The sequence below is a fragment of the Coturnix japonica genome, chromosome 4 (genome assembly GCF_001577835.2).
Source record: "Coturnix japonica isolate 7356 chromosome 4, Coturnix japonica 2.1, whole genome shotgun sequence".
Taxonomy (NCBI): domain Eukaryota; kingdom Metazoa; phylum Chordata; class Aves; order Galliformes; family Phasianidae; genus Coturnix; species Coturnix japonica.
This window is the reverse complement of record NC_029519.1, coordinates 54,174,157-54,200,511: the sequence shown is the minus strand read 5'-3', so window position 1 is coordinate 54,200,511 and position 26,355 is coordinate 54,174,157. Positions and strand designations below refer to the sequence as shown.

Sequence of the window (26,355 nt, the reverse complement as noted above, 5' to 3'; positions counted from 1 at the left end):
CATGGCAGGAGGAGGCCATCCAGCTCCCTGTGCCACAGGTAGGCCATCAGGCTACAGCACTGTTCCTCTGCTCCAAACTGCCCCTGGGATGCTGGAACAACGTGACCTTGAAACACGACCATTGATACATCCTGCGGCCCAAGGGATATCAAAGCACATGGCCAAAGAGAGCCCTCAGAGACCCTCAGAGCATTTTACTTCACCCTTAAAATGGAGCATAGATTCTCTCCATGAAGAAAGAAATGAAATAAAAGCAGAGACAGGGCTATACCTTGAAACACAGGCACCTGGGGACTGCTGCCACCTTCTGCAGCTGTGTCTGCACACTTACAGGTTTATTACTGCTTTCCTGCCTTTTGAAATGTGACGCTGCAATGCTTGGGGCTGGGAAAACCACTTTGTGATTGCATTTAAACATTTTAAATGTACCCTGTATGCGTCCAATCTCCCACGAGGCACATGTAATGTGAAAGAGCCTTCTGAGGAGTGAGAGGCAGAGCAGTTATCTCAGCATTTTGCACGTCTTGTTCAATTTGTACTTAATGAGAGTGAGAGTGCTTTTTCACCGTTTCTGTTCTTTAGACCAATTCATCTGTTCATCAGTGGATGCGGGCGTAAGTGCACAAAGGTATTTGCATGTCAGTGAGGATTTAAAAAAATGCCTGAGCTACAGTGAGCCATCATATCTTGCAGTTAAATTCCGTGTCCCTGATGGATTTCCCCACGCTGTTGCTAGGAGATGAAGGTACTGCCTAACAAAGGATATATTGACAAAAAATTTTCCAGAACGAATCTATCTTGTTACAGTAAATACACTCTCACATAAAAAGGATATTGCAGGATTTGTTTCCCCAGTGGTGGCATGGGCAAAATTGCACACACCAAGTTAAGGTGAAATTTTCCCATCACAAACATGGTTTTGTTTAGTTTTGTTGACGAGAGGACTTTCAGTGTATTTAATGCCAGAAGTGCTGTTGCCTTCCAGTGTGTTTTGTTGCTAGGATAATATCATGAATATGCCTTACGTTTTTTTCCCTCTTCCCTTCTCTGCTACTTCTCCCTTTCAGGAAGAAATATGCCTTATTATGAAGGCTTCCTTTTTTCTATTTTTTTAATTTTTTCTTTCCCCTTACAACCCCTCTGGGAAACATGGATTCCTCTGTTTATTTTAAATCAGGGAAGAAATGTGCATAGCTCTGGACATACAAGGATTTGGCATGGAAGCAGCTGAGTGCAATGGAAGAGCGGATCAGCCCCTTGCTTTACAACTCCAGGCACCTCTACATTTAAACAGATCGCAACAGCGAAAGCAAACATGACTTAAATGACGTAAAATAAAACTTATCTCTTTCTTAGAGAATAAGTTTAGCTCTGGCCTGGTGACTTTACTCCCTCACCCTCAGCTGTCATGGCAATTTGCAGTTCCTACACCACCATAAATGTCTCCTTTCTATCTTGCTTCCTTGACCCATCTCCAGCTAGGATACACCACTACCTTTTGCTCTGTGTTGCAGCTCAGAGATGATCCCACAGCTGGACAGAAAAATATGAGTGAGGAAGGACACAGCACAGCAAGTCTGCAGCTGCTTGATTTTCAACTCTCATTATCAGTCCCCTTTTCTGTGGTGAGAGAGGGTAATGCTGTTTTTGGGGTGTTAGTGTTGAGAATCTGTCTTTCCACTGCAGTCATGGTTGTCCACATCAACTTTTGCAGTGTGGAAAAATATAAACAGAACTTGTTGGAAGACAGAAATCTACATTTAATTTGTCTATGCACTTGCACAGGACTTTAACTAGACACAAATTCATTCAGATATTAACTCTGCTTTTTTCGACAGGTGGGGGAGAGGGAACAACTGGAAAGGGCTTTGCATCTCCCACTGTTTCTGTGCTAATGTGGTTTTCTGCTGTAATATCTTGTTTTGAGATGCATTAACTATTTAGGCTGAGCATACTGGGATGTCAGAGACCAGTGGATGCAAAATTTAAGTCAAAAGCAATCAATGTATTTTTTCTCAGCTCAAAGCCAAACAGAGTTTTATTCCATATTCAGAGATCACTGCAATTTCTTTGCTTTGAAAGCTGGCATGGTGGCAACCTTGAGGTCACGTTGCTGTTTGCAGAACATATGGCAAACCAAACATATTTAGACTAAATTAAAAAAACAAAAACAACCAGTAACAATAATGTTTTAAAGCACAAGTGGGCAGCACTTGTGTCCAGCATGGACTTTGTTTCTGCATTTCTGTAGGCTTTGCTCTTGCCGAGTGTGCCATGATGTAGGACTGGTTTCCTCGAAGTGCTGCTCTGTGGATGCTCTCCCAACAAACCCATCGCATGGGAAGCAGCTTAACTATACATGCAGACACAGCCAAAGGGGATAATGGAGCATTCGTAATGGAAAACTTTTTCTTACCAAAGAATTCATCTGAAAGATGTTTGCATATAGCTGTGACATCGCTGGCATAGGCAGATATTTACCTAACTGTAACAATTTTTCTTCAGCAGGCTTGAATCAGCATGCAGTAAGTTGGTCAAATGCAGCTGAACTCCGTGGCCCCTTAACTGTGAGTTAAATATATTTTTTGTTCCACTGAGTGTTATTTGAACAAACATTTTCCAACATGCTTCCTGTAGAATAGGGACTGCCATTGCCCACATATTTATTTAGCTCACGTAATGGCAAGCTGAAGTGGAAAAAGCCTTTTCACAGAAGCTGCAAATAGAAGAGAATCCTGGCTATATGCAAAATCCTCTTTCTTCTGTGATCTTGCCCTAACATGAAATATTTGCAATTCTTCCTCTCATCAGCTATCAACTGCATACCCAATTTTTCTTATCCATACCAGCTTAGATATTTTTCAGTCCCCAAATCCTGGAGTTAATCTGCCCTAAGTGGCTCCTGACCCTGTGAAGAAGAGCTGCCCATGATAGCAGTGGGTGTTCCACTGAGCATCTCATGGCTCGCAGCTCTGCTTCCGCGCTTCCTGCTTTTCTAAGTTCCTTCACTAAGTTCAGCATGTATGAGAGCAGCCTGTCTAGTTTGTCAAAGCCACACTACAGAGTCCTCAAAACACATTTTGAAAGAAAATTGAGTAGTGCTCAGTCACTAAAAAGCTTTTTATAATTCCCTCTTCTGCATTTTGAATTACTTAGAAACTGCATTTGCACAATCTTTATCTTATGTAGAACATAATATCTAATAGCAGGAACATATAATGATGGCTGTCCAAGATAAAGGTGCAGAGTTTACAAGGTTGTGAGAACACACATACAAAGCAGAAAGAAAGGAATGTCAAATGTTTCAAATTTTAAGTAAGGAAAAGTGTTTGCAATATTTTCTTATAGAGTTTCATGATCAAACATTGTCTAATTTGTGACCAACTATCTGTATCACTGGGTAGGATCTAAGAATTGGCTGGTGGCACATACACGTTCTTGTTTATCATTCCTGTGGATACTTGCTGATGGCAACTAAAGTTGGCATTCCTGGGGCTGCCCAGAAAGGTGGTGGAGTCATGGTCCCTAGAGGTGTTCAAGAAGTGTTTAGATAAGGTTCAGTGGGAGATAATGTTGATAGGTGAGTGTTTGAACTATGTGATCTTGGAGGTTTTTTCCAACCTTGGTGATTCTATGATTCTATGATCTTTAGCAGAGTTCTGTATTCTGAATGGGACAGCTCTATGATAGCACTGTTGTGGTCTGAATCCAAAAGGGATGTTACGATTAAATCAGAATACCATAAGACTATACTATTTATTGTTAGTAGACTGTACTGCTTGTTATTAGATTGTGATCTTTTTTTCTGCCTTGTATCTGTGTCCCAGTGATGCTATTGTCTTCCCATACAACTGCTTTCTAATTCATAATAACATGCAGGGTTAAATCATCGTTGGATACCAAGTGTGGCATGCAGAGTAATCTATCTGCAGTGCTTTTAATTAGACTGGAGCTGTTTTGCATATCAAGTACATCCGTTTGAATTTCAGCAGGAGGAGATGTAATTTAGATACAAACACCACAAAGAAATGTGGAACCCTCTGTTTTTAAACACACCGCTCAAATATAAATCACCGCTCTTTGATATTAAGTACGCATGGCCTGACCAAAAGCATGTTCTTGGGCACAATGATGGCTTTAAGCTGAGACAGTCACTTGAGTCCTCACTGAGGAGTGAGAATTCCCTCTCCACTTCTCAGCAGGTCTCTTGTGCAGATCAGTTCCTGGGGGATGGACCAAAGTGGGGATCCAGTTATTATTTAATGAATTTCCTACCTGAATAGAATTTTCTGCTTCTCTTTCCTTTCCACTCAGGTTTGCTGTAATGCAAAAAAGAAAAAGAAAATAACAACAAACCAAAAACTGGCCTTCTAACATACCCCAAAGCCCACCACCAGACCTAGTGCTTGCTGAGCCCTTGCATGAACACCATACCAACTCTGCTGTGTGGCATACTTTATAGCTGCTCTCATAATCATTAATTATGAAAACTTTTCCTTCTCATTTGTCATTTTCTTGCCAGGTTTACAACAGAACTAACACGAAAGATCTAGGGTAATAATGTGTTCAAATCAGCAAGAATGTGAAATCTGAAGGCACATCTCTGATTTCAGGTGTAGAGGTAGACCAGTAGAGCAATCCAAAGGGGGAAGTTTTCTCTCACTTACTTTAGTTTTCTTGATTTTTTTTTTTTCCAAATCATTGATTTAAATGAGGTAGTTTAATTAACAATTACACTGCTTAAGTTTACTCTGAAAAAAAATAAAAATAAAAATTGAGTGAATTGAGTCTTCCCCTTCCTTCTACACTGAATTAGTAATGTAAGGACTGTTCATTAATAAAAGGGAGTGAATTACTCTCAGAAACAGATGAAGAGAAAATGAAACCTGAAATCAGAGCGGTTGCCTTAGCTAGCTCTTGGTTCTGGCTTCCTGCATGCTGCAGTGGAGAAGGCAGTGTAAAACCAGAGGGTGCACTGCCAGCAGTGACCATGCTTTCATTTTTTAAGTGACCCCTTAAGTTCAGCAAAAAAAACCCCTCCGCATCCAGCTCAGCCCACCGTGAGCTGCAGGAACACACTGCGGCCTTCACTAAATGCTGGTGCCATCTGGTGTGGGCTGAAGGAATGAGCAACTTCTTCTCTTGCCCAACATTCCTCCCCCTCACCCCCTCACCATCTTTTTTTTTTTTCTTTTTTCCTTTTTTCTCTCTCTTTTTTTTTTTTTTTTTTTTTTTTTTGATAACCGTTGTGCTTCATTATGATTTAATGCCGATTGCTCTCAGCAGGGTTACATCTGTCTGTGTGCCGAGCTCCAGCTGGGTGTTTCAAGCCACCCTTCTTGCTCTCTGACTGTGTGGAAAGTAGAATGGGAAGGAACATGATGACAGCGTGCTGCTTCCTGCTGAGGCAGGCATCCCTGGGACCATGTAGATCACAGCGCTTACTTGCCCTGCTGTGCTTCCTGCTGCTAAGGTGTCTGGTTAGTCCTGAATCACATAGGATAAAGGTTCAGCCCACTTCTCCATCAGAGACCCCATAGGTAGTTGTGACCTGTCTCTCCTAGCCATGGCACCAAAACTCCCACAAGCTGTGGGTACATGCATAACCTGGGCAGGGCCAAGGCAGGGGGATCCAAGACTTCTCCTAGCCATCCCTGGTCCCTGGCCAGCCAGCTGTGGAGAGGCTGCAGCAGGCGTTATGGGGTTCCTTAGGAAATGCTGGGTGTAGTTTCCATTCTTGGCACCATGGGTAATAGGCAGCTTCTGATTTTTCTCAGGAAAGCAGGTTTTACACCTCCCTGCCTCATGTTTGCTCGCGTCCCTATTCATTCAGCTTCTGAATTCTTTGTGTCACTTCAACCACACCTGACGGTGAGGCAAAGACCTCAAAGATGAAAAATGACATGAAAATAAATGGTTCAGTAGAGGACAGAGACTTCCAAATAGTGTCCCTCCTAGGGGAAATCAACACTGTGGATCTCATATCTTACCTTCTCTGGTGCCCAGCCAGAATGTACTCTAGAAGTGAGCAGAAAGGCACCCAGACAATAGGTCATGATACTAAGATGGATGGGGCATACTGGAAGTGCATACGGGAGGGTTTGTGTTAAAGGAAATGAAAGTGTTGGATGGGTAGAGTAAGAGCACAGGAAATGGAAGAGGAGAGAGGGGAAATACCTAAACCTTTGGAACACCAGCCTCTGTTAACACGTTTGCTGTTACAATGGGTTATTTGTTCCATAAAGCTAAGCTGCCTTTATTTCTTGCTTTCTTAAATGGAACATAGCTGAAATTCTACAATTACAAAGATTTGGTTATTGCTGTAGCATCTCTTCCTCTCGACCTCTGTTTCTTTCTTGTCTGAAAATTTACTGGCCTATCCAGATTTTGTGGATTTTTATTTGTTTGTTCTGGAGAATTATTTTTACCACCCAGACAATCTGGGATGTACCAGGAAGACAAGCAGTAGCATTGCTTTTATTTTGCCGACGGTTGTCATGATGGGTGGTGACAGCAGAATTTCCATCTACCGTGTAGATACTCCAGTTGTTTGAGTGTGACATGACCTTCAGATTAGATAATCACTGGCTGTTTTTTTATCAGATCTGCCAGGAAAAAAAAATTACTTCCTTCAAAAACAAATTGGAATTCACGGTTTTCCCAGGGAAGCGGCGTATTTTGTGTAACAGGGAGATGTTTTTGTGACTAAAATTCTTCTTCTATTATGTGTTTGAAGGGAGCAGAGTAAAATATGGCCTTGACATTTCTTAATGATGCCATGTACATGTGAAGCTTCACAAAACACGAGTTCCTGGAACTCTGCAGCTTTAGATAATTTAGGCACAAGTTTGTACTTTAGTTGCTTTTTAGTCCACTGGGCAATGTTATATAAGGAAAATATTTCTTTCACAAAATAGTCAAAAACCTGTCTTCATTCAGAGATTATTACAATTCATTTGTATGCAAAGGAAATATCCCTGTAGTTGCTGTCAGTGTTTTTGGAACAGCAGCCCACTGTTTGCTTGAGTTGTGGCTAAGCCTTCTTTCTTTTGTATTGAACAGTTTGGTGCACTATCTGTCAAAGAAAACAAGAGCTTGTTACAGCCTCACAGGCTGTAGTCACGCTGTGCCATGATTTACTTTGGGGAGTATGTGTTAGCTGCCAAATATCATATTGACATCAGGAAGTCAGCCTTCCGCTACTGAAAACATGTGCTGTCAAGTATAGCATTCCTAAGTAAATATGGAAGCAGAGATCATTGTTTATGGTCCACCTCTTATGGTCCACCTCTTCACCTCTTCACCGTTGCACCCTGATGTCCAAAGTCAAAAAGGAGGTTCAGGGTTAAAAGTACACAAAACCACTTCTCCCCTCAGTTGACTTGGAGCCTGATATACCCTTCTTGAAGGCTGTGAGCAGAGAGGATGTACCCCTCTGCAGTGGGAAGCCCTTCTAGGGACTTCTGTTCTCATTTGGAAGAATGAAGCAATTTAGCAGCCATCTCAGGGAGATGGCAATTTTCAACCTTTTCCTCACTATGGTTCTGCCAAATTGAGGCAGGCCAAAGCTGACCACCTGCTAGTACTTACTGATGTGGGATTTGTGAAGGGTTACCAGAATGTTTATGAAAGGTGCTGGGTTTATGGGAATGGGGACTGATGCTGCAAACCACACACTGCTTACACATTAGTAACTGCCATCTTCCAGACTTTCTGCACTATGAACTTCATTGAAATGTCTTTGAATGTAAAAATGAATTTTTACATGCGTGTGTATGCAGTGTATTGCACTGTTAATACAAACCCAACATACATTTGACATTATGTCTTAAAATGAGCATTACTTGAAACGGATGCTTAACTTACCTAGCAGTGGCTCATTTCGTGCCCTTCAAGAAGCTCTCAGCAGCTTTGCCTGAGTAAAGAATGAGTAGAGCAAAGACCAAAATATGTTGCAGAAGGCAATACACCTCTATGGTTATTCACATAACAGCCTTACTGGACACATCTCCCATCTGTGACCACATGTTCTGTTTATTCAAGCTTTGGTACACCTGCCTCTGTTGCCAGAGACACTTCCATTTAAATACACAAGGTCAATATAGAGAAATGTGCTGATTACACATGGAAAGATAATTACTCTCACAGGGGTGCTATTTGATGCATTTATTTCATTGATCTAAATGGACCCAACTCCTGCTGTGACAACCATGATGTCCCAAGTCAGCTTCTGATGATGGGAAAGAGCCCAGTGGGCTCAGGGCATAGAGCAGAGCAGCATCAGAACTACCCAAGTTACCACAAGCAACTCCCAGAAAGGAGAATGAGTCTGGTGCCACATTTCCTTGCTTTTCCTGCCATGATGGGCCCTGGGTTCCCCCCAACTGATCTCAGAGATGTGGGATACTGTTTCAGTTTGTATCAGGCTCTTACTTCATTAGCTAACATCATTTCTTTCCTCATGTAAGTAGTGTCTCATTGTGGCTACTGTGCTGTTTACATCCTATCTGAGGATGTTGCAGACTATTCTTTAAACAAAAGACTTCGACCTTTTCTTACTGAAAGTCTCTGTGCAAAATAACCTGCCAAGTGTTCACATCTTGTGTTCAGTCATGCTGCTCTTGTATTCATGTACTCACCCATGGTTTTGTAAAACGTTTTTCATCAGTTATCTACATAACATATTTATATAGAAGTTTATTTTATATATTTAATACATATATATGCTTATATCCATAAAAACACAAAACTATCAAAGCCCCGCTCCTTTGGTGGCAGTTGTAGCCTGCACTGAAGTAGGCATTCAATTCATTTCAAAGGTCCAATTAACCAGCTCTAGATGTCCTGGCACTTCACAGCTCAGCTACGCCATAGTTTCTAGACAGAGCCTCATGAGGTAGCTGTTACAGCTCAGTACAACCTGGTAAGTGCAGTGGGAGCCAGGGAGGCTGCATTTTAGTCATTATATTTTAAAAATGTCTGCTTTTTCTATGGAACTCACGTATACACAGTCCTTTCTGCTATACATCATGTGCCACTGTAGTCTGAGCTTTGGTTTAACATGTTTAAATCTCCAATCTGTGCTTAATGGCAGGATGAAGAATGATGTTTTTTTGTCTGTTCTAGGAAGGAGAAGTATCAAATGTATTACTTGTGGTGGAAGCATGCGTACTGTGGGCACTTACTATTGTAGAAATGTCTTGAGAGAATTATTAGCTATGATTTATGCTTTTATGGCTGGAAAGAAAGAAAATCAATTAGTACTGGCTATTACATAGCCCTGAGCTAGTAATATATAGGCAACAGATACTATCAGTACTTTTGGGATTGCCAATTATCCAACTTGGACAATACTAATGCTATTAATATTTGAGACTCAATTCTGTTAGGAAAATTCCTAGAGGAGAAGGTTTGGCATCTTTGATTTCAGAATGGAAGGGTTACAAAAAAGAAAATAAAGAGGGAAGAATGAAGCTTAACCACCATTTTAACTAAAAAAAATATGACTTTCAAATGGAGATATGGCAGCAATTCCTTATGAAACATTTCTTTATTAAAAAGTTATCAATATGCTAATGTACACATTAACACAACGATGATGCACATTCCCTCTGCATGTGATATCCCATCCTGATCCACTTGTAATGAGGAAAGTCAGTGGGTTTTGGAAATGGGAGAGATAAGGAATCTCATCTTATAAAATATGTAAGTGATTGAATTGGAGTAGACAGAAATTTTATTGAGTAATGTAATACATTACTCTCTACAGATGTTCCTTCTTGCTATGGCCAGAGTTATAGCTACCCTTTACTTCTATAAGCAAACTTATACAAGTTTAGACAAACTTGATATACAGCTGGTTCCCATAACTCAGGTAGTTATTTGGAGAAAAATATGTGGAAATAACATTAAAACAGAGATGTGGTCCAAAATGCACAGAATTGCAGAGGAGCAGAGACACCATTCACCTATTCTGGCTTGGCAGTTGCTATCTTATTCACAATATTGCTCCCAACACCTCTGTTTACAGAACATTATACCAAACGTTTTGTTTTTTTTCTTTGCTGCCTGATTGCTCTGTCTAAAAAACAAAAAAGAAACAAATTAATTTTATCATATTTGTTTTGAAACCTTTGGAAGAAAAATGACAGGATTCCTGTGTGGCTGCAGGAATTCAAGGCTGAAGAGAAGAAGAATCAGTGAGGGACCCTCACAGTTAGGGATCAGCGTCTGGTTCACACCACTGGATCTTAAAGGAAAAAGGTTTGCTGATTCTGCTGAGGGCTGAGCCATGTCCTTCTACTAGGTAGGGTAGCATTAAGCTTTTAAACGAAACATGGATACAAGGCAATGTCTGGACAAGAACAGGTGAGGGATCCCATTCAGGAGAGAGCAAATGTAACAGAGCAGTTAGATCATTCTTGAGAGCAAGTGAAGGGTGTAGGAAGCTACAGGCCTAGGTTCCTTTAAACTCAGAAGCTGTTTTGCCATGGCTCTTAATAAGGCAAGCACTAAAGAGACTAGAGGTCAGATTTTGTCTTTTCAATATGATTGAGAATATTCCATTGGCTTTACATAGATATAGGTCATGTCTCTCATTCTGTAACAGAATGATTTGTCAGTTTGTCTAGTGGATTCAGTTTTTAAACTAAACTATGTTAGGCTAGAAGTTTAAAAGAGGTCACCAGTTCTGTCATTTCCTTTCTCTGACTGCAGTGATACTTCTAATTATCTATATTATTCTGATCAGTTACAAAAAAAAAAAAAAAAAAAAAAAAAAAAGCACTGGTAGTTAAATTCTCCTGCACAAGAATCTTTAAAAGATAGTCCAGCCACTTCACATTGTTCCTGATCTCCCCAAAATCATCACATCACACAGTCTAGGGCTTCCAGTGCCTTCTGAACACAACTTTGCCTTCTTTTTCTTAAGCAGGCATTGGGGTCCAGTTGGACAAATCAGGTGGGAACCTGCTGGGGTTGGACTCGATGATCTCTAGAGGTCCCTTCCAACCCCTGCAATTCTGTGATTCTGTGTTCAGGGGAGTTTCTAATGCTGTTTCAATTACAACTTTGTAAACATCGTAAGCTCATTTAAGCCATGTACAGGCTTGATTTCCCCCAGAACTATTCAAGTAGGAAAGAAGGAAAGATAAAAGGAGAAATCAGGACTCCATAGCTGCTTGGAATACTAGCTTTCACATAATAACACCCTAACAGGCGCCTTGGGTCTAATTGGAATAGGGGAAATCTCTTGGGAAGCCAGGGCTCAGTAGAAGGCTGTTACTGGGTTTATCTGCACTAGTAGATTAGAGACATCTTGGATAAATCTTGTGTGACAGCCCAGAGAAAAGAATAACTTCAGATGTGTTTTAAACTTATGTTTTCGTATTTTGCAACTTGCTTTTGTAGTAGGGTTTCTGAGCTAGTCACCAATCACCTTGTTTCTCAGAATCATGATAGAGACATCTGTCAGATAGGCCATGGAAGGATGACAAGGCTGGCAGCCACATGACAGCACTATGCCTGTCTGTTGCAGAGGAATGTAGAGCACAATTTTGAATAAGATGAATCCCTTACAGAGAGCCCTGCAGCTTGCCAGGAGGCATGGGGTGCCTATGGAGGACAGTGCTTACATCACCACTGGTGGGCAATGAGCTGGGAGACCTGCCCTGGCTGCAGAACACCATGTGCTTTTGTGCTGGCTTGTCCCATAAAGCTCTAGCTGGAGATGGGAGGAAGGAAATCAATGAATCACCAGGAATCTGCACAGCCCTTCCTGCTTTTTTTGAGAGGTTTCTTTAAGTCTCTGAGTAATGTAGAGACTAAAAGCATAAGGCCCTGATAATTGCTGTGGAGCTCTGCTTTATGCCCATCATAGATAGGGTGTTTCCACAGATCTAATCAGGTTTGCTTATATATCTTACTTTGGCATCATATCAAATTGTTCTTTAACCTTCATAAAATTAGCTATTTTAACTAAGAATGAAACTCATCCTGCATCTCACCTACAGCAAGTAATTTCTCACTAAGTTATCATCGCCAGTTTGCTAACTTTGCTTTATTATCGAGGATGGTGAAACCAAAGCCAGGATGTGACCATCACTGAATTCATGACCTGAGACGTGCATATATGGCTATACACCAAGCTCCCAGGGTAAGCCCTTGAAAAGTAGTCTGCGAAGTGGCTGAGCTTTGCACTTGGGCACATGTATGCACTAAAATCTGTGGAGCAGCTGTGTATGGAAGAGCTCTTGAAAATACAGCTTCAATAGTGCATAGCATCAGTTCACTTAGATTACATTGTCTTGCATTAAACTCTTCCCCTCTGGGCTTCATAGGGTGTCTGAAAGCTTCTTCCTTGTGTAGTTCAGTGTCCCTTTGGATCAGTTCCCTACCTCTCTACAACCAGCCAACAGTGTTTTCTCACAGTTCACGTTGCAATGGCACAGAGAGTGACCTACATGCATTCCCTTAAGCATACAAGTCTTACATTAAATTCAATTATGGATTTCAGGAAGATTCTTACTCTTTGTAAAATTATTCAAAAGAGGTCACTAAAATAAATCCGGATAGAAAATACATAGTGTTTTCACTCTGAAGGCTACAGAGACAAGAGCTGCTCTGTCTGTAGGGAAAGAATTAAGATAAATCTATGTAAGGTGATTTGAGAATAACCTAACAGGACATTAAAAGGCTGTCCTAATTAAAATAAAAATCAGCTTCTTAAAGAGGCTAGCAAAATGGTACAGTCTTCATCTGTAGGAAAGGCTTGAGAAAATGAGTCGTACTTACCTTCCTATTTGAAAAGAGAACTTTCTAGGAATACAGTTACACATTTGGTTTTAATTTGTGCTGCTGGTCTGGCTCTAGCTTCTGCTGAAGATTCAGCTTAGGTTTTGATTTCAAGTATAGCCATACCCTGAGGTTATTTCTGGACCCTGGAGGGCCTTGATGAGGAAAACAAAGCCTCTCTGAAACTGACCAATTTGAATTGCTTGTTACTTTTATCTTCCAGCTTCCCACAGGGCATCATGCTTACCAGTCAGGCAACAGAGAGGAATCCATGTCTCCATCAGCAAAGGGCAGGTAGCGCTGGGAGGCTCCAGCTGCAAAGCAAAGCAGCAACAGTGAGATCTGGAGGTGAGATGGAAAATTGGGCCCTTCCTAACGCTTGTATTTGACCTAGAAGTAAAGCTAATTGTGATTTAAAATCCAGGTGCCCTTATTTGTCCTTTGCTGAGGGCAAGATTTGAGACTAGAAAGACTAAATTTAGGTTCTAAACCCCCCATTTAGGTGCTGAAATAAGCCGCTTTCCTAGAACCTGCTGGCTGATTACTAGCAGCAAAGATCGAGCTACTAATCTTGGTGGCTAAAACGGATTTAGGAGCCTAACATTAGACATTTGAAGCAAGCTGACATTGAGTTTTAGCCCATTCCTGATTTATATGCTTTTATTTTTGCGGATTTTTTTTCAAAGTGCAAGCACTGGACTGCATGGTTTTCCATATGTCCTGTCTTATGAGCAACTGGTTGCAAAATGTTTGCCCTTGAATATCTACAGCCCAAGCTGCAAAGTTACACTGCAGCGTTTGGAATGTGTGGGCTGGGGGCTGCCAACAGCTCTGTCCACTTCCACTGACCAAGGAAAAGTATCTGGCAAAAAAAAAAAAAAAAAAAAGAAGAAAAAAAAAGAAGACAAAAGGTGACAAATCAAACCGAGGGAGATTTTCCACAACTGAAGTAATTTTCCATGGTCATTGGAGAAAGAACATCAGCCAGCTACAAATGTGTGAGAACCATCTTCGTATTTCATTCCCGGCCAACTAGTTCTCTTGTTGTTTTTACGGTCTCTGAGAGAGTAATGTAGCCTGTGAGACCTTGGTTGTGTAGGTTTGCCAGATACAGTTGGAACCTACTCCAGGTAGCCATATATTGCGTGTACCAGAAGTGAGGAAAAACGTACTTGTTAATAGTGCAGGCACAAAGGGGAGAAATTAATTTTGAACGTATGAAGATGCAGCAGAGGTGGGGGAGGAACAAACAACTGAAATAGTGATCCTTTTTGCAAGGAAATGGAAGGCATGTCAGAACTATTGAGACCTGGGAAACAAAATGTTAAATGTCTTGCAGCATTGAAAGCAAGACAAAAGAAAATGTGTTTAGCCAAATCCTTGGCTCTGTTGCACTACAGAAGGTTAAGTGTAAGTGCCTTCTCTTTTAATTAATGTGACAGGTCTATTTGTAATGGGATCCTTTTTTGTTGCTCCAGCAGCTGGGCTGGTCATGTGCAGCTGTGAGTGGCAGCTGATGCCTGTATGAGGAGCAGCTGAACTGCAGAAAAGCAATGTTGGGTGCTTTGGTTGGCACGTAGATCATGTCTGTGTTACCTGTTACAGCAAATCTGACGTGTCCTCCTAATTCTGCACCCTGCTGCCTGTGCTCACCCATTTTCATGCACAGTGAAAGTCACAGGCAAAAGGCTCAGCAAGCTGACACCTAACTCAAGTTTAGATCTGATGTGACAGAAGCTTCCTGTTGTTGCTGGTACGGTTTTCAACTGTGAGTTCCATTCTGCACCATAAATAGGGCTAATGCCCAACGAAAATAAAGATAACCCCTATTCCATGTTGTTCCCACTCTGAGTGATACTGATAGGTATGGGAATGCAATATGAGGTCAGAGAAGGGTGCAGGAGATTCAAAGAAAATAGAAGTACAGGACTCCTACTTGCATGAGTCTGATTCTGTAAATATTCATGCATAACAACCTCATATGTTGAAATACACAACCAAATGTAATAGGAATAATTATTACTCACTCAAGTATAGATTTGTTAACTAAAATAGATGTAGAATAGGTGTGAGCAGAATTTTCCACAGTGATCAGCTGTAATACTTCTCACTGAAATTGGTGGAACACTTGGTATTTGTGTTTGGTTTTGGTTTGTTTGTTTGTTTGTTTGTTTTAATTGACTGCAATGGGAGCAGAGTTAGGCTATTCTGAAAGAGTTTGAATAATCTGCCCTGTAAGCTTGGCATGAGAGCAGACCTCGCCTGGCTGAAAGCATTATTTTCAGCTAAATTCTGCAGCAAATCCTGCTTACTCTCCAAAACATATACTGAAAGAATATATATAGCCAGCTCAAAAAATCCTCTATCAAATAAATCTTGCAACAAAAAGCAGCAAAACTCCTGAAACAGTCAACTTGACAAATAGTCTTCCATCAGCCCTACTGTGACTCAGTGTTTGAAGGATCGGAGGGGAAAAAAGTCAATTTTAGAAGAGAGTATAAATTAAAAAATATGATCTGAATGAAACATATTTCCAGGGCAGTTGTAAATGCTGCCCACTGCCAGCAGCCCAGACTGGATAAAGACACCTCCCAGCCTTTGTTATTCCTGAAGGATTTCATGGCTCTTCCTGTTGATCTGCAGCAGGTGGCTTGGTGACTCACCCTAGGGCCTTCCAGCCAAGAGCAAGATCTCAGGGAAACAAAAGGGTTTTAAACGCAGATCAGTACCAAAGAACCAAAGTGCAGGAGCCCCAAAGGGTGATGTCCATACAGTGCTCATTCAATGGAAGGATGCCACACGGGTTGGCTGTGGATCCACCAGTCAGGTGTTACTCCTCTTGCCCCTGGTATATTGGTATTCATCTGTTTCGGTGCTAATGTCTAGATTGTACTTGCTGAAGCACCTGCCTCCTTTTCAGTGCTTCCTCCTTTCAAGTACCAATCTAATTCAAGCAGTCTTGGTTACACATCAGGCCTAAGCATGTCATTATATGTGCGGTTCCCAGCAGTTGTAAGCTATGTTCAAACAGCCTCCTGTAAAGTCTTGTTGTGCAATGAAGGTGACAGAAAAGGGATTTTAACTGTTGCTTTTACATGCTTCCGAGGACAGTGATGCTCCTTGCCTTCAGCCAGGCTATTCTGACAGGAGAAAGTCAGACAATATGCCATTGTTTTATTGAGTGCTTACTCCCTTCATGAATGTGATTAGACCACTCAGCCTGGCACTGTAGCATTGTCCCAGCTCTGCTATTATTTCTCCTTTCTGCACCCATCAAGAAACAAGAACAACTGGTCCATTGGCACAACCAGCATCCATCTGCTATTCCCAGTACTCATCGAACATGAAAGCAAACCAGTTGCTTTGGTGTCCTAAGCACTGAATGTCAGAACATAACTCATTTGAGTTTCTGGGGTTTTGCTTTTCAGCTGAACCACAGGAATGAGCAGTGTAGTAACCTAACCTGATGCATGGGAACACAGAAGGAAACTGTTTTAAAAACTAATTTTTGGGTAGCCATTTTCTGATTACACGCCAAAACATCTGCATAGGCCTTAACTCCAAATCGCTATTTCTGAATGTGGAACTGGGATTATGTGTTGCAAATACCCATGTAATTATAGTCCCTGAGCATAGTTTTGTAACTCAAGAAAATATATGACTATATATATATGACTATAAAGCTCTACTTTAAAAGGTGATGGGCCTAACTTGCAGCAGTTTAATATCAAGCTTTTGGTTAGCATTTTCCATTGTGACTTAACAGTCCTAAGTACAGTACCAGGTGGCACAGAATGCTGGTAGTCTGTTTTGTCTCTTATCTTTTCCTTAAGCAAATGTAAAAAAAATGTTTTAATCTTATCTCAGTGTCTGAAGCAAAAATTTAGATGTATTTAAACATTGTGCATTTTCCAGTTACATGAGGGTGATCTGCAATACCGGCTTTTAATAGGTGCCCAGATTCTATTATTTTCAGCTGGCTACTTGCTGCTTAGCTGTTACATGCTGTGGAAAGCACTGAATCCCTCCTGTATTTCTGAACAAATCAGAAACTGGAAATACAGAGAACAGGAAAATATTTATGAGATCTGCAGAGGGGCAGATATGCAGTCTGCAAGGAAGCTGAGATGCTGGGGGTAAATTTTGGCATACCACACAGTGATTATGTCCCCTTTTCTTGGTAGTGCAGTTTCCTTATTATCAGATCAGACTTCAGACCGGATGTGCATTGTATTTCGCATGTGTCAGAAAACGTCTGCCAGCAGGGCTTGCCCTGATGGCAACAACAGGATGTCTGAAATGCAGCAAAGGACTGAAGGCTGGGGGGACAGGCACTGTGCAGCAACTACAACACTGTATTTTGTATGACAAGAAAGCCATGCAGAGACCAAGCCTGGAAGTACCAAAGGTTAAGGTGCAGGAGATGGTGGGTGGATGCAAAGAAGCACAAGGACAAGCACTGAGCTGGGAGAAACTATCCTGAGACTGGCTCTGTGCAGCAAAGCATCTCCTAGGGGTTGGCTTGTAGCGTGAGTTGGTCTCGGATTCACTATATATGAATTCTGGCTCATCTGGAGCCTGTGTGCTCCCTGTCTGCCCCACATGAAATCCACATCTTCATTCTTGGAGCTCCCTGGGTCCTGTGAGAAGCAGACTATAACCCTAGGTCTTACAACAGTGGTGAACCAGAACAGAATGGGGCAGAGAGGAACCTGAGCACTTTTTTTCCTAGTAACTCCTTTTAGGAGTGGATGAAAACATGGTTTTGTAGCAGGTGCTGGGATACTGGCACAGCCATGGTGTTGTCTGCCAACAAAGCCATAAATATTGTCTTGTGTTTAGTACAATGGGCTCTTTATGATCAGATATTTTACAGTGCTCCAAGATGCTTCTTTTCTTGTACTAGCAGTCTGAAAACAGAGCTAATGCAGGGCTGACAAAAAACCTGAAGCATTTTTCCACTGCTTATGGAAAGGAAACCAAACAGAAATGGAGAAGCCATAGAAACTCAGGCTGGCAGAAGTCTGATGCCCTTCAACATTATGCTCAGGAAGGCTGAGTACAGCTGGGACAGAAAGCACCTCTTGCTTCTTAGGGTTGAGGTCCACTGCATCTTCTTTAGCCTGGTTCAAGAAGTATTACCACAACAAAGACAAGGTATATATCTGGGGGAGATAGTGGCTAGATTTATTCAGGCCTTTGGAAAATTAAGGCCTGGTTCAAATGCATACTTCTGTTTTGTTTCCTTCTGAGACAGTCAACAGTGTAATCACTCCATGCGCTTTGAATAAGATGAGAACCTCAGACTGACTCACTGTTTCCTATTTCACTAGCTAGGGACAGGATGTGAAGCTTATAAACACATTCTGTTTGAGTCTCTATGACATGAAGGTCCTTGCTCAAGTTTACAAGCCCACATTGTTTCAGATCCCTAGAATGACTCTTCGTGGTCTCTCCCATACAAAAGCAGCTTTCTTCTCTCTACTGCCATGTTTATGCCTAAGACTGACCGGAGAGATAGTTATCTATATGTCAGTAACTCAAAAAAGTGGAGGACTGTGGATCTCAAACTGAATCCTTAGAAGAACCCTTGTTGTTTAGGAGCACTCTGCAACTCCAAGTGAGGAGTTCACAAAGTCAAGAGGCAACCACAGCCAAAAAAACCATCCAGGAGTAGCTTTTGCATACGTTACTGAGATCTGAGTAATTGCTCAAGACAATGAACCAGCTAATCAGGTTGTAGCAGAAATGCTAAGTAATGGCTTGAAACAGTAATTTAGCACCTGGTGGAAAGGCAGGGCCAACCCAGGGGAGCTCAGGTGCATGCAATGTGCCTGAGTGACCAGAAGGGGTGGAGCCAGGCTCCACCCCTTCCCAGAGCTCTTTTAAGGGTTGGCAGTGGGTGTCATGGGTATTTTGCTGGGTACTTTGCAGTGTACCTGAGGCCTTCTGAAGGTAAGCAGCTTTTTTCCTTTAATTTTTGTGTCCATAGCTGTTGTGTTTGAGTAAACCTTTGCTTGCTGTATTCTAGGACCCTTCTCTTCTGCTATTTCTGCTGTACTTTCCATAGTGTTATACTGGTATAGGATAAACTGGTGTCCTTCCATTAAAATAAATTGTACTCTGGCTTTGAAAAAAAAAAAAAAAAGGATAGCATACAGAAGATGCCTAAGCATCAAGAGGCTGTGAAATAAACTGTGGCTCAGCATGCAAACACAGTTTTGTGGAACAGGATGACAAAAAGAGTGAGTGAAGAGCACCCATTTTATCTTAAATTTTGCTGCCAGCAAAGATGGGAGTGTACAGCAAGAGCTAGAGAGGAAGCTTGGGCATGCAGGTCTGCTACATGTTTTTATGGTGTGTATTAGTTTTTGCTGGGATGGAATTATTTTCTTCAGAGCATCTGGTATGATGCTATGTTTTGTTTCTAGGAGGAAAAATGCTCTTGATAACACACTGATGTTTATAGTTACTGCTAAGGGGAGTTGTATAGAACCAAGGCCATTCTCAGCAAAGGGCCCAAAGGAGCTCGGAAGAAACAGAACTGTTTATTATGTCTGATTTAAACTGGTCAAAGTGATAGTCTGTCTCATATGACATAGAAGGAGTTTTGAAGGGGGATGGGAGTTCATCTCTCTCTTCTGCTGCTTGGGGTCTAGCTGGGCATCAGATGGGGGTGGCGGGCAATTGCTTGTTATGTACATTTATATATATATTCATAACCTGTTATCATTTTTCTTAATCTTAGTAAATAGTTCTGTCTCAACTCATGAGTTCTACTTTATTTCCTGATTCCCTTCTACCATCCCACTGGGAAATGGGGACTGAGTGGATGACTGTGTGGTGTTCAGCCACCTGCTGGATTAAACCACAGCACAGTGACATGTGTCAGTTGAATGCATGTGAATCACAAGAACAGTATCGTCTGAGATCTGGCACTCCAGTGGAGTGGCAGCTACAATCCTACAAATATGTTCCTGGTTTGTATCAGTTGCGAATGAATAAATATTGAGCTAGTTCCTTCAAGCATGTTTTCATTCCCCTTAATACATCAATAGAGTTTCAGGTATGAAAAAAAGAGGAAAAATGTGCTCTGCAGTAATCAAAATCCTTACAGTCTGTGGGTTTTGGAGGGGAAAAAAAAGAAAATCCAACAAAAAAGCAAACCAAAAATCCCTCACCAATATACAAGCCTGATAGCTGAAGTTGTAGTAATTGCGTTAGCTCTGGCCTCGAACGTATCTTTTGTGAAAAGAGTACCAAACATGGGCTAAATGCTTTTTGGTCTTTAGTGCCTACATAAAGGCATCCATGCACTTAGAGATTTATTGGTATTTTTCATGTTAGTAGCTGGCTCTGAATCAAATAAATGACATTTAAGCATTTCTGTGCTACAAAGAAAAGGTGGCTATCTTCCTTGCTAAGCACTTAAGCATATTTGCAAAACTGATCTTTAATGTTCTTAATACTGTTGTGTACAGAGGCAGTTGGGCACTGACACTTCTATTCCCTGAAAAGTTCCAGTACTTTCATAAATGATTCAGAATAAAACATTACATTTTAAAATGTCCGCCAGCATGAATTTTGAGAGCAACTTCTATATGTTATAATGTCTTGGTTTAGAGCTGCTATATTCAAGTTCTTCAGCATTCCACTTTACATTCAAATTTTGATATATGAGGTAGACTGAAACAGTATTTTATTTTTTCTCCAAAATATTATCAAGCATAACTAAGGAATGTGTTTCTATGCTGTTCACAGCCTCATTTTTCAATGTAAATTGATCCTGCTTATTGGAATTTAAATAAAGACACAGATAAGTAATAGGTAAGCCTATTACTGGGTCAATTATCATTTTTAAAGTACTTTTAGTAAAAATATATGTAGGGGGAAAAAGGATTTATTTTTTTTTTTAATTCTGTTTCAACTAATCATCAGTGGAAGGAGTAGTGAGCATCACTCGGAGAAGGCTGGCAAATTTGGTTGTTATTTTTATAATATAGGAAGTCATTAAAGACTACGTCTCTTCTTATTTTTGCTTTTGTAAAAACATAGACAGACTTGTTCTTTGTGTCCATATTGGAAATTTCCCACAGCCCAAAGCAAGGCAACACAGCTATCTGTATCATTTCCTGTTTTATGCTGCTATGCTTCAGGAATATTGAAAAACATGTAAAATTTCTACATTTTCCAAATCTGAAGGGGGTTATTTGAACCCCAGAGGAGTACTATGCAGAAGAAAGTCATGTTTTGCTGCAAGCAATGTGAACTAAGAAAGAATATATAAATACAGCCTGAGACCAATAAATCTCTAACTGCAAATCCATGATGGCAGTAAATGGTTTCCCTTTAATAATGAAATACCACACTGGCAAAAATAAATATATAACTTGGGCTACCCAGCAATCATTGGGCTACGAAATAGCGAGGCTTTGGAACAGAGAGCCCTTTCATTCTCTAGAGTGCGCTTTGGCCTTATTTCAAGTTTTCTTCTGCAACTACGAGGGCTAAAATCTTACTTGAAAAAGTGTGGAAACTGAGACTGTCACACAGCCACTTGCTCTGGAGCTCTAAGTGGAACTCCAGATAGTTCAGAACTGGCAGTGATATTACAGTTGGCAGCATTACCAGTGACCAAATCTCTCTTTATAAAACAAAGCACACATTGGCACTGAAGCTACATTTCTTGGTTTAAGGAAAGAAAGGAAAATATTTATTCAATAAAACTTATTGGCTGATGGGGAGGAAAAGTGAAGTTTTGTTTTTTTTAATTGTACACATAGAGGAATACTCTTTTGTTACAATGATTTCTGGAAGATTTGGAAACCTTAAGTGATTCCTTTTCAATAAAACAGGTGTTTCCTTTGAGATTCTTAAGCTCCAACTAGAACTCACTTTGGCCAGGGTTTTTCTTTCAGTGACTTATTTCATCTGCTCCACTCCTACTCCAGTTATTCCTTCCTGTTCGTGCTGCTGCTCATCCTATCAGATCTGACCTAGCAAATGCTGGTTGCCTTTACTGCTGACATTAGGGCCTTTCTTAGCAGTTCACTGTTGTCTGGTTACCTTACGACTCTGCAGTAAAACTCAAATCTCTGTATGCGGTATCAGGTAGAGAGACATTCCTTTCTCTTTCTTTCCCTTCCATCCATTCAGATGCCTGCAGTATGTGCAGCCTCTGGAGAGCATTGCTAACCTGGGATGATTCACTCTCCAAGGTCTTGTTTATCTTTGTTGTTGAAGTCTTTCTGCTGTGCTGGTTGTTGTTTTCTGGGCCAGTCTAACTTCATGTCCCACACTAGCATAAAACAAGTGTAAGAGCAGAAAGCTGGCAACAACTTCTTGCTGTGTGCTCGGACCCACTTGACAGGAGTGTCATAATGTGGTCTACCTCTGTTCTGAGTCAAATTTGTGTTACTGTGAGATCCTTTCCAAAGATGGAGAAAACACAGCTTTGCTAAGGAGAACTTGTGAGTTTTCATCTCCTCCCATAACTACTAACAGATAAGCCTGTCCAAGTGAAGTGCCAGCAATTCATTGTCTTCCACTAGCTTTCTACTGATCACAAACTCCGGTCACCTGCAGAATAGGCAGAGGATATGTCATAGCTTTAAGATACAGAAATGGAATTTAACTAGACGAAAGTTATTCCACACAGACTGCTGATCTGCTGCTGTTTTCCTTATCGCATGAATCAAACAGCTCTGCTGTTGGAAGCACTAGCTTAGTTCCTAGGAGTTCCTGCATGTGAATCTCTTCCAAAACTTCCCCTTTTAGTGAGCAGGAGTAATGAGGAAAAAGAGTATCGTTAATTACTACAGCAGTTAAGGTTGACTGTTTAATGAGGTCAGTTTTGCTTCTTAATTTTCCTGAGAACTGGCAGGCAGGGACATGAGTAAACATACTACATCACACTCTCATTGGGTGTGAAGCTTTGTGATTGTCATCAGCTGTATAAAATCATTAGGGTGCAGAGCTTGAGAGCATTTCAGGACAGTGTTTTGACCTCCATTAACTTTGGAACTTTGGGTTCCTTCCACATCCTCTAAAGAAAGGGCAGTGGGAAGATGGGATGCTGCTGTTTTTCAGATCAGCTGGGCCTGAAGTGAAGGCTCCAGCCCTCTGCTGGCCCCTCAGGTGGATTCTTCTCTGGGGGCTGTGTCCTTACAACAGCACAGCATGTCAGCGTTGCAGGTACCTCTGCAGAAAGATACCAAATTTTTTCCTTTGCTAACGGACCAGACTTGGGGAGAAAGATGCTTCCCTTGCTGCAGCAATGTGACATGATACAGCCAAGCTTAACTCTCTTCAAATGAGTATCTCATGCTAGAGCTAAGGAAGGGCTGCTGTGAATGTGGGTGAGTTTTCCCCTTGTGTGCTTGCAAGGCACATTGCCACCCACTGAAGACCTCATACCAGAGATTTTGGACCCCCATTGGTCAAAGCTGCTCCAGGGGCAGTGGGCCTAACATCAGTCCTAGAGCCTGCTCATGCCAGGCATATTGTCCCCAATCCATGCTGGTGTCCCCTGGGGGAAACACCTCTCAGGGAGGCATGCTCTGCTGGCTGTGATCTTTCCCAAAGCCACTGGATAGTACACGAGGAGCCAGTGGGGGCTCCTGCTGCTCACCTCACCCCTCCATCCCTGACTGCCTTATTCCCAACCCCTGGACTGCCTCTGGATGTCCCCTTAAGTACCCTCAGAGGTGGTGTGAAAGGCGGTGATGTATAGCCTATTCTAAGGAAAACTGTTCAGAAACTTCCCTGACCTCTTGGCCGAAGAAGAACAAAATAACGTATTAACAAAAACACAGTTGGCTGCCAAAGAAAAGGAGTTCCTGTAAGGACTGAAACAATAAATCTCCTCCATGCTGAACTCCCAGAGGGAGTATGCTGTGTTTCCTCCTGTTCTTTATCAGAGTCCCCAAAATAAGCAGGAATGGGCAGTGACCAGGCACGGTCTCCATGGAGTAATTAGGGCCCACGGCAGTGCACAGGAGCACTCCCTGCCCAGCTGTGTGCGGGAGAGCTGCCTGCCGCCACCCAGCATGGAGCTCCTGGGGACTGCCTGCCTCCTCCTCTCTGCACTCTGTACCTGCGCTCTGGGTCGTAAGTTTTTAGACTTTTTTCAGCTCAGCTTGTCCATGTTTTGCAAGAGGCTTAACTGGCAGGAGTTGGGGGTGGTTTTGTTCAGAGCTATTTGGGAGTTTGGAGGGGTTTTTTATTGCAATGCAGCAGTTGAAAGACCATGTGCAGAAGTAGAAGGCACTTGCTGGTAGCTGAGCTGTATGTGTTCTGAGAAAACTTCCCTACCGTTGTGCTTTTGGTGACAGCTTCCTTTCTGGGCACCGTGGAGTTAGCTCTTCAGTGTGAGGGGAGTTAAAAGCAGTGTATTAACCAGTCTTCTCTGTTCTGTTTTCCTTTGTTGAATTGAAGCATCTGTTGTAGAGAGGGCATAAAGAGGATGTTGAAGGTGTCTATCAGGTTTTGGGAATGATGCTTTTGCGGATTGTGCCTATCCTGGTGGACTCCCCTGGCTCTGTACTAGCAGTAATTTTGGCTGGGGGTGTCTCTTGGGAACAGGCTTGGACTTACCCTCAGAAAAATGGGGTCTTGGGGACATCTATCATGTGCTGAGTAACAAGGGATGCAAGTCTGAGGGCAATACTAGTGTGTATCTTTTTAAACAGTGGTTCTGGGACACACAGATTGAACCAAGCTTGTGTGTGTTACTGGCCAGCCTGACAGATGCTGCTTTTCAGGTGAAGTTATCTAGTAAATCCTGGAATGGTGAGAGAAACTGTAACAATGATGAGAGTCTGTCATCACCTTTGTCAAAGATGCACTTGAAGTTAAATTTGCATTCTATCCATGCTTTAACTTGCCGACCCTGTGGTGTGCACAAGCATAACCAGAGTTGTAGATTGCCTTTAAATGCTTTTGTGAGTCAGAAGTTAAAAATAACACCAGGTTGACTGCTCAGTTAATGAACTTCTGCTCAGATTATGAGGTGAAATCTAGATACGTCTTTTGTGGTGCAGGTTATGTCACTGTCTGGGCTCACCTCTGTTAAAAAACAAACAAACAAAACAATATGTGAGATTTAAAATAATATAGTGCCAGAGAAAGAAATGCTTCTAAAACTATGTTAAGTAAATATGAGCCTTGAATGTCTGCATTTAGGTACTATATTTTCTCTGTCTGCTACTCACAGTAAAAACAGCTTTCCTGTCATTGTTAAACCTTTAATTTCACAACTTCTGAAAAGCAAAGCCGAGCTGGATCAAAAGGAACATATGTAACACAGGAGTCCATAAAGCTTATCGGAAGGCAGCACACAAGGGTGGGAGGAACTCTGTTTTATGCAACCCTTTCTTTAAAAAGGATTTTTCCTCCTCTGTGTGGTATGAGTGGGGGCAGAAATGATGGTGGCGAATAAGCAGATTTCCCATAGGGCACATTTGCTCCATAACTTTGTACTCCACTCAATTCTGATTCTCTAGAAGTGTTTATTTAAATGTTTTATTGCAAGACAATCGTAGTAGTTCTGTTGGTAAACACACATGAGGAAATCAAAAATATATGTTTGGCTCTTTCTGCGTTGTCTAAGTAAAAGAACAGAATCTGATCAAATGTCCTTTATTCTGTGCCGTTTCTAAAACCAAGTAATGAAAGCTGGCAGCCTGGACTTTTCCAGTTTATTACCTGGTAGAGTAGAAACAGTTCCATGTAGTTTTGTTGTCTAACTTAGTCAGACCAAAATCTTTGGATTTCCACTCCTTGTAATCATTGAGGTATTCTGTAAGTCTGGGCTGCAATAGCAGGACCTGATTATCTGGAGAAAGGATGGCTCACAAGGAGGCTGACACCGGCCTCCTGAGTGTGCAGTCTCCCTGCAGCAAAGCATTGCTCCAGTTGCTTAGAAACACCTTTAGAGTTTTAAAATTATGCTCAGTATTTAAAAAAAAAGCAAAAGAAAAGGTCAGGTCACACTCAAGCATTTTAATACTCTCTCTCTCAGGTTTGGGAGCGATTTATCTCAAATCTTGCCGAGACAAACATTGTGTGGGTTTTGTATCCTTTTCACACAGAACACACAAGCTGCCTATCTTTGCATCATCTGCAAGCCATGCAGAGGTGGTATTTCCATTGTGTTTTGCATCTTCAGAGTCCCTCTATTATGGTGGGATCTACCCTCTGCCAGCATGTTACTGGAGCTAGCTTATGTGTAGATGGGGAGGCTGAGGACTTTCTGACAGCCCTTTTCTTCTCCCTGGGCTTTTCCCTATCCTTTAAGAGCAAACTGATGCACTGTAGGCAGGATTTTTTTCCTGATCATATCAAATGCTCTGTTCCAACATATTGCGCTCCATTTTTCCCTGCTCCAAAATGCATCTCAAATAAAAATACTTTCAAGATCAGTTCAGGACATTTCCAGCTTTAAGCAACAGAGAACTAGAATGGGTCTTAATTGCCACAGGTCAGTGACCCGATATAAAAGCTTATCTGCCTTTGTGATGTGTCTGTAGTACATCACAGCTTCTTTCCAGCCTGGGCATCCAG

The 26,355-nt window shown here is 41.6% G+C and overlaps 1 protein-coding gene and 1 long non-coding RNA gene across 12 annotated transcripts in view; both read left to right on the top strand.

The window, feature by feature from the left end:
* LOC107313673 lies at positions 1-14,247 on the top strand. 2 transcript variants are annotated; one of them, XR_001555129.2, is made up of 4 exons: positions 1-891; positions 1,515-1,625; positions 2,509-2,567; positions 13,016-14,247. It is a non-coding gene; the product is annotated as an uncharacterized LOC107313673 (long non-coding RNA). The 2 variants fall into 2 exon arrangements; XR_001555130.2 differs by having other exon boundaries at positions 2,506-2,567.
* A 4,358-nt stretch (positions 14,248-18,605) lies between these two features.
* EMCN (endomucin) overlaps positions 18,606-26,355 on the top strand; it is a 48,522-nt gene continuing 40,772 nt past the window's right edge. For 8 of the 10 annotated variants that reach the window (XR_004306987.1, XR_004306986.1, XR_004306985.1 and 5 more), the window contains exon 1: positions 18,606-18,747. Coding sequence is in view for 7 of the 10 variants with exons in the window: in XM_032444322.1 (XP_032300213.1) it covers positions 18,621-18,747 (127 nt within the window). In the remaining 3 variants the exon portion in view is untranslated. Of the gene's footprint in view, positions 18,748-23,731; positions 23,902-26,355 lie in introns of those variants that run through there. The other 2 variants (XM_015862126.2, XM_015862125.2) reach the window with 2 other exon arrangements.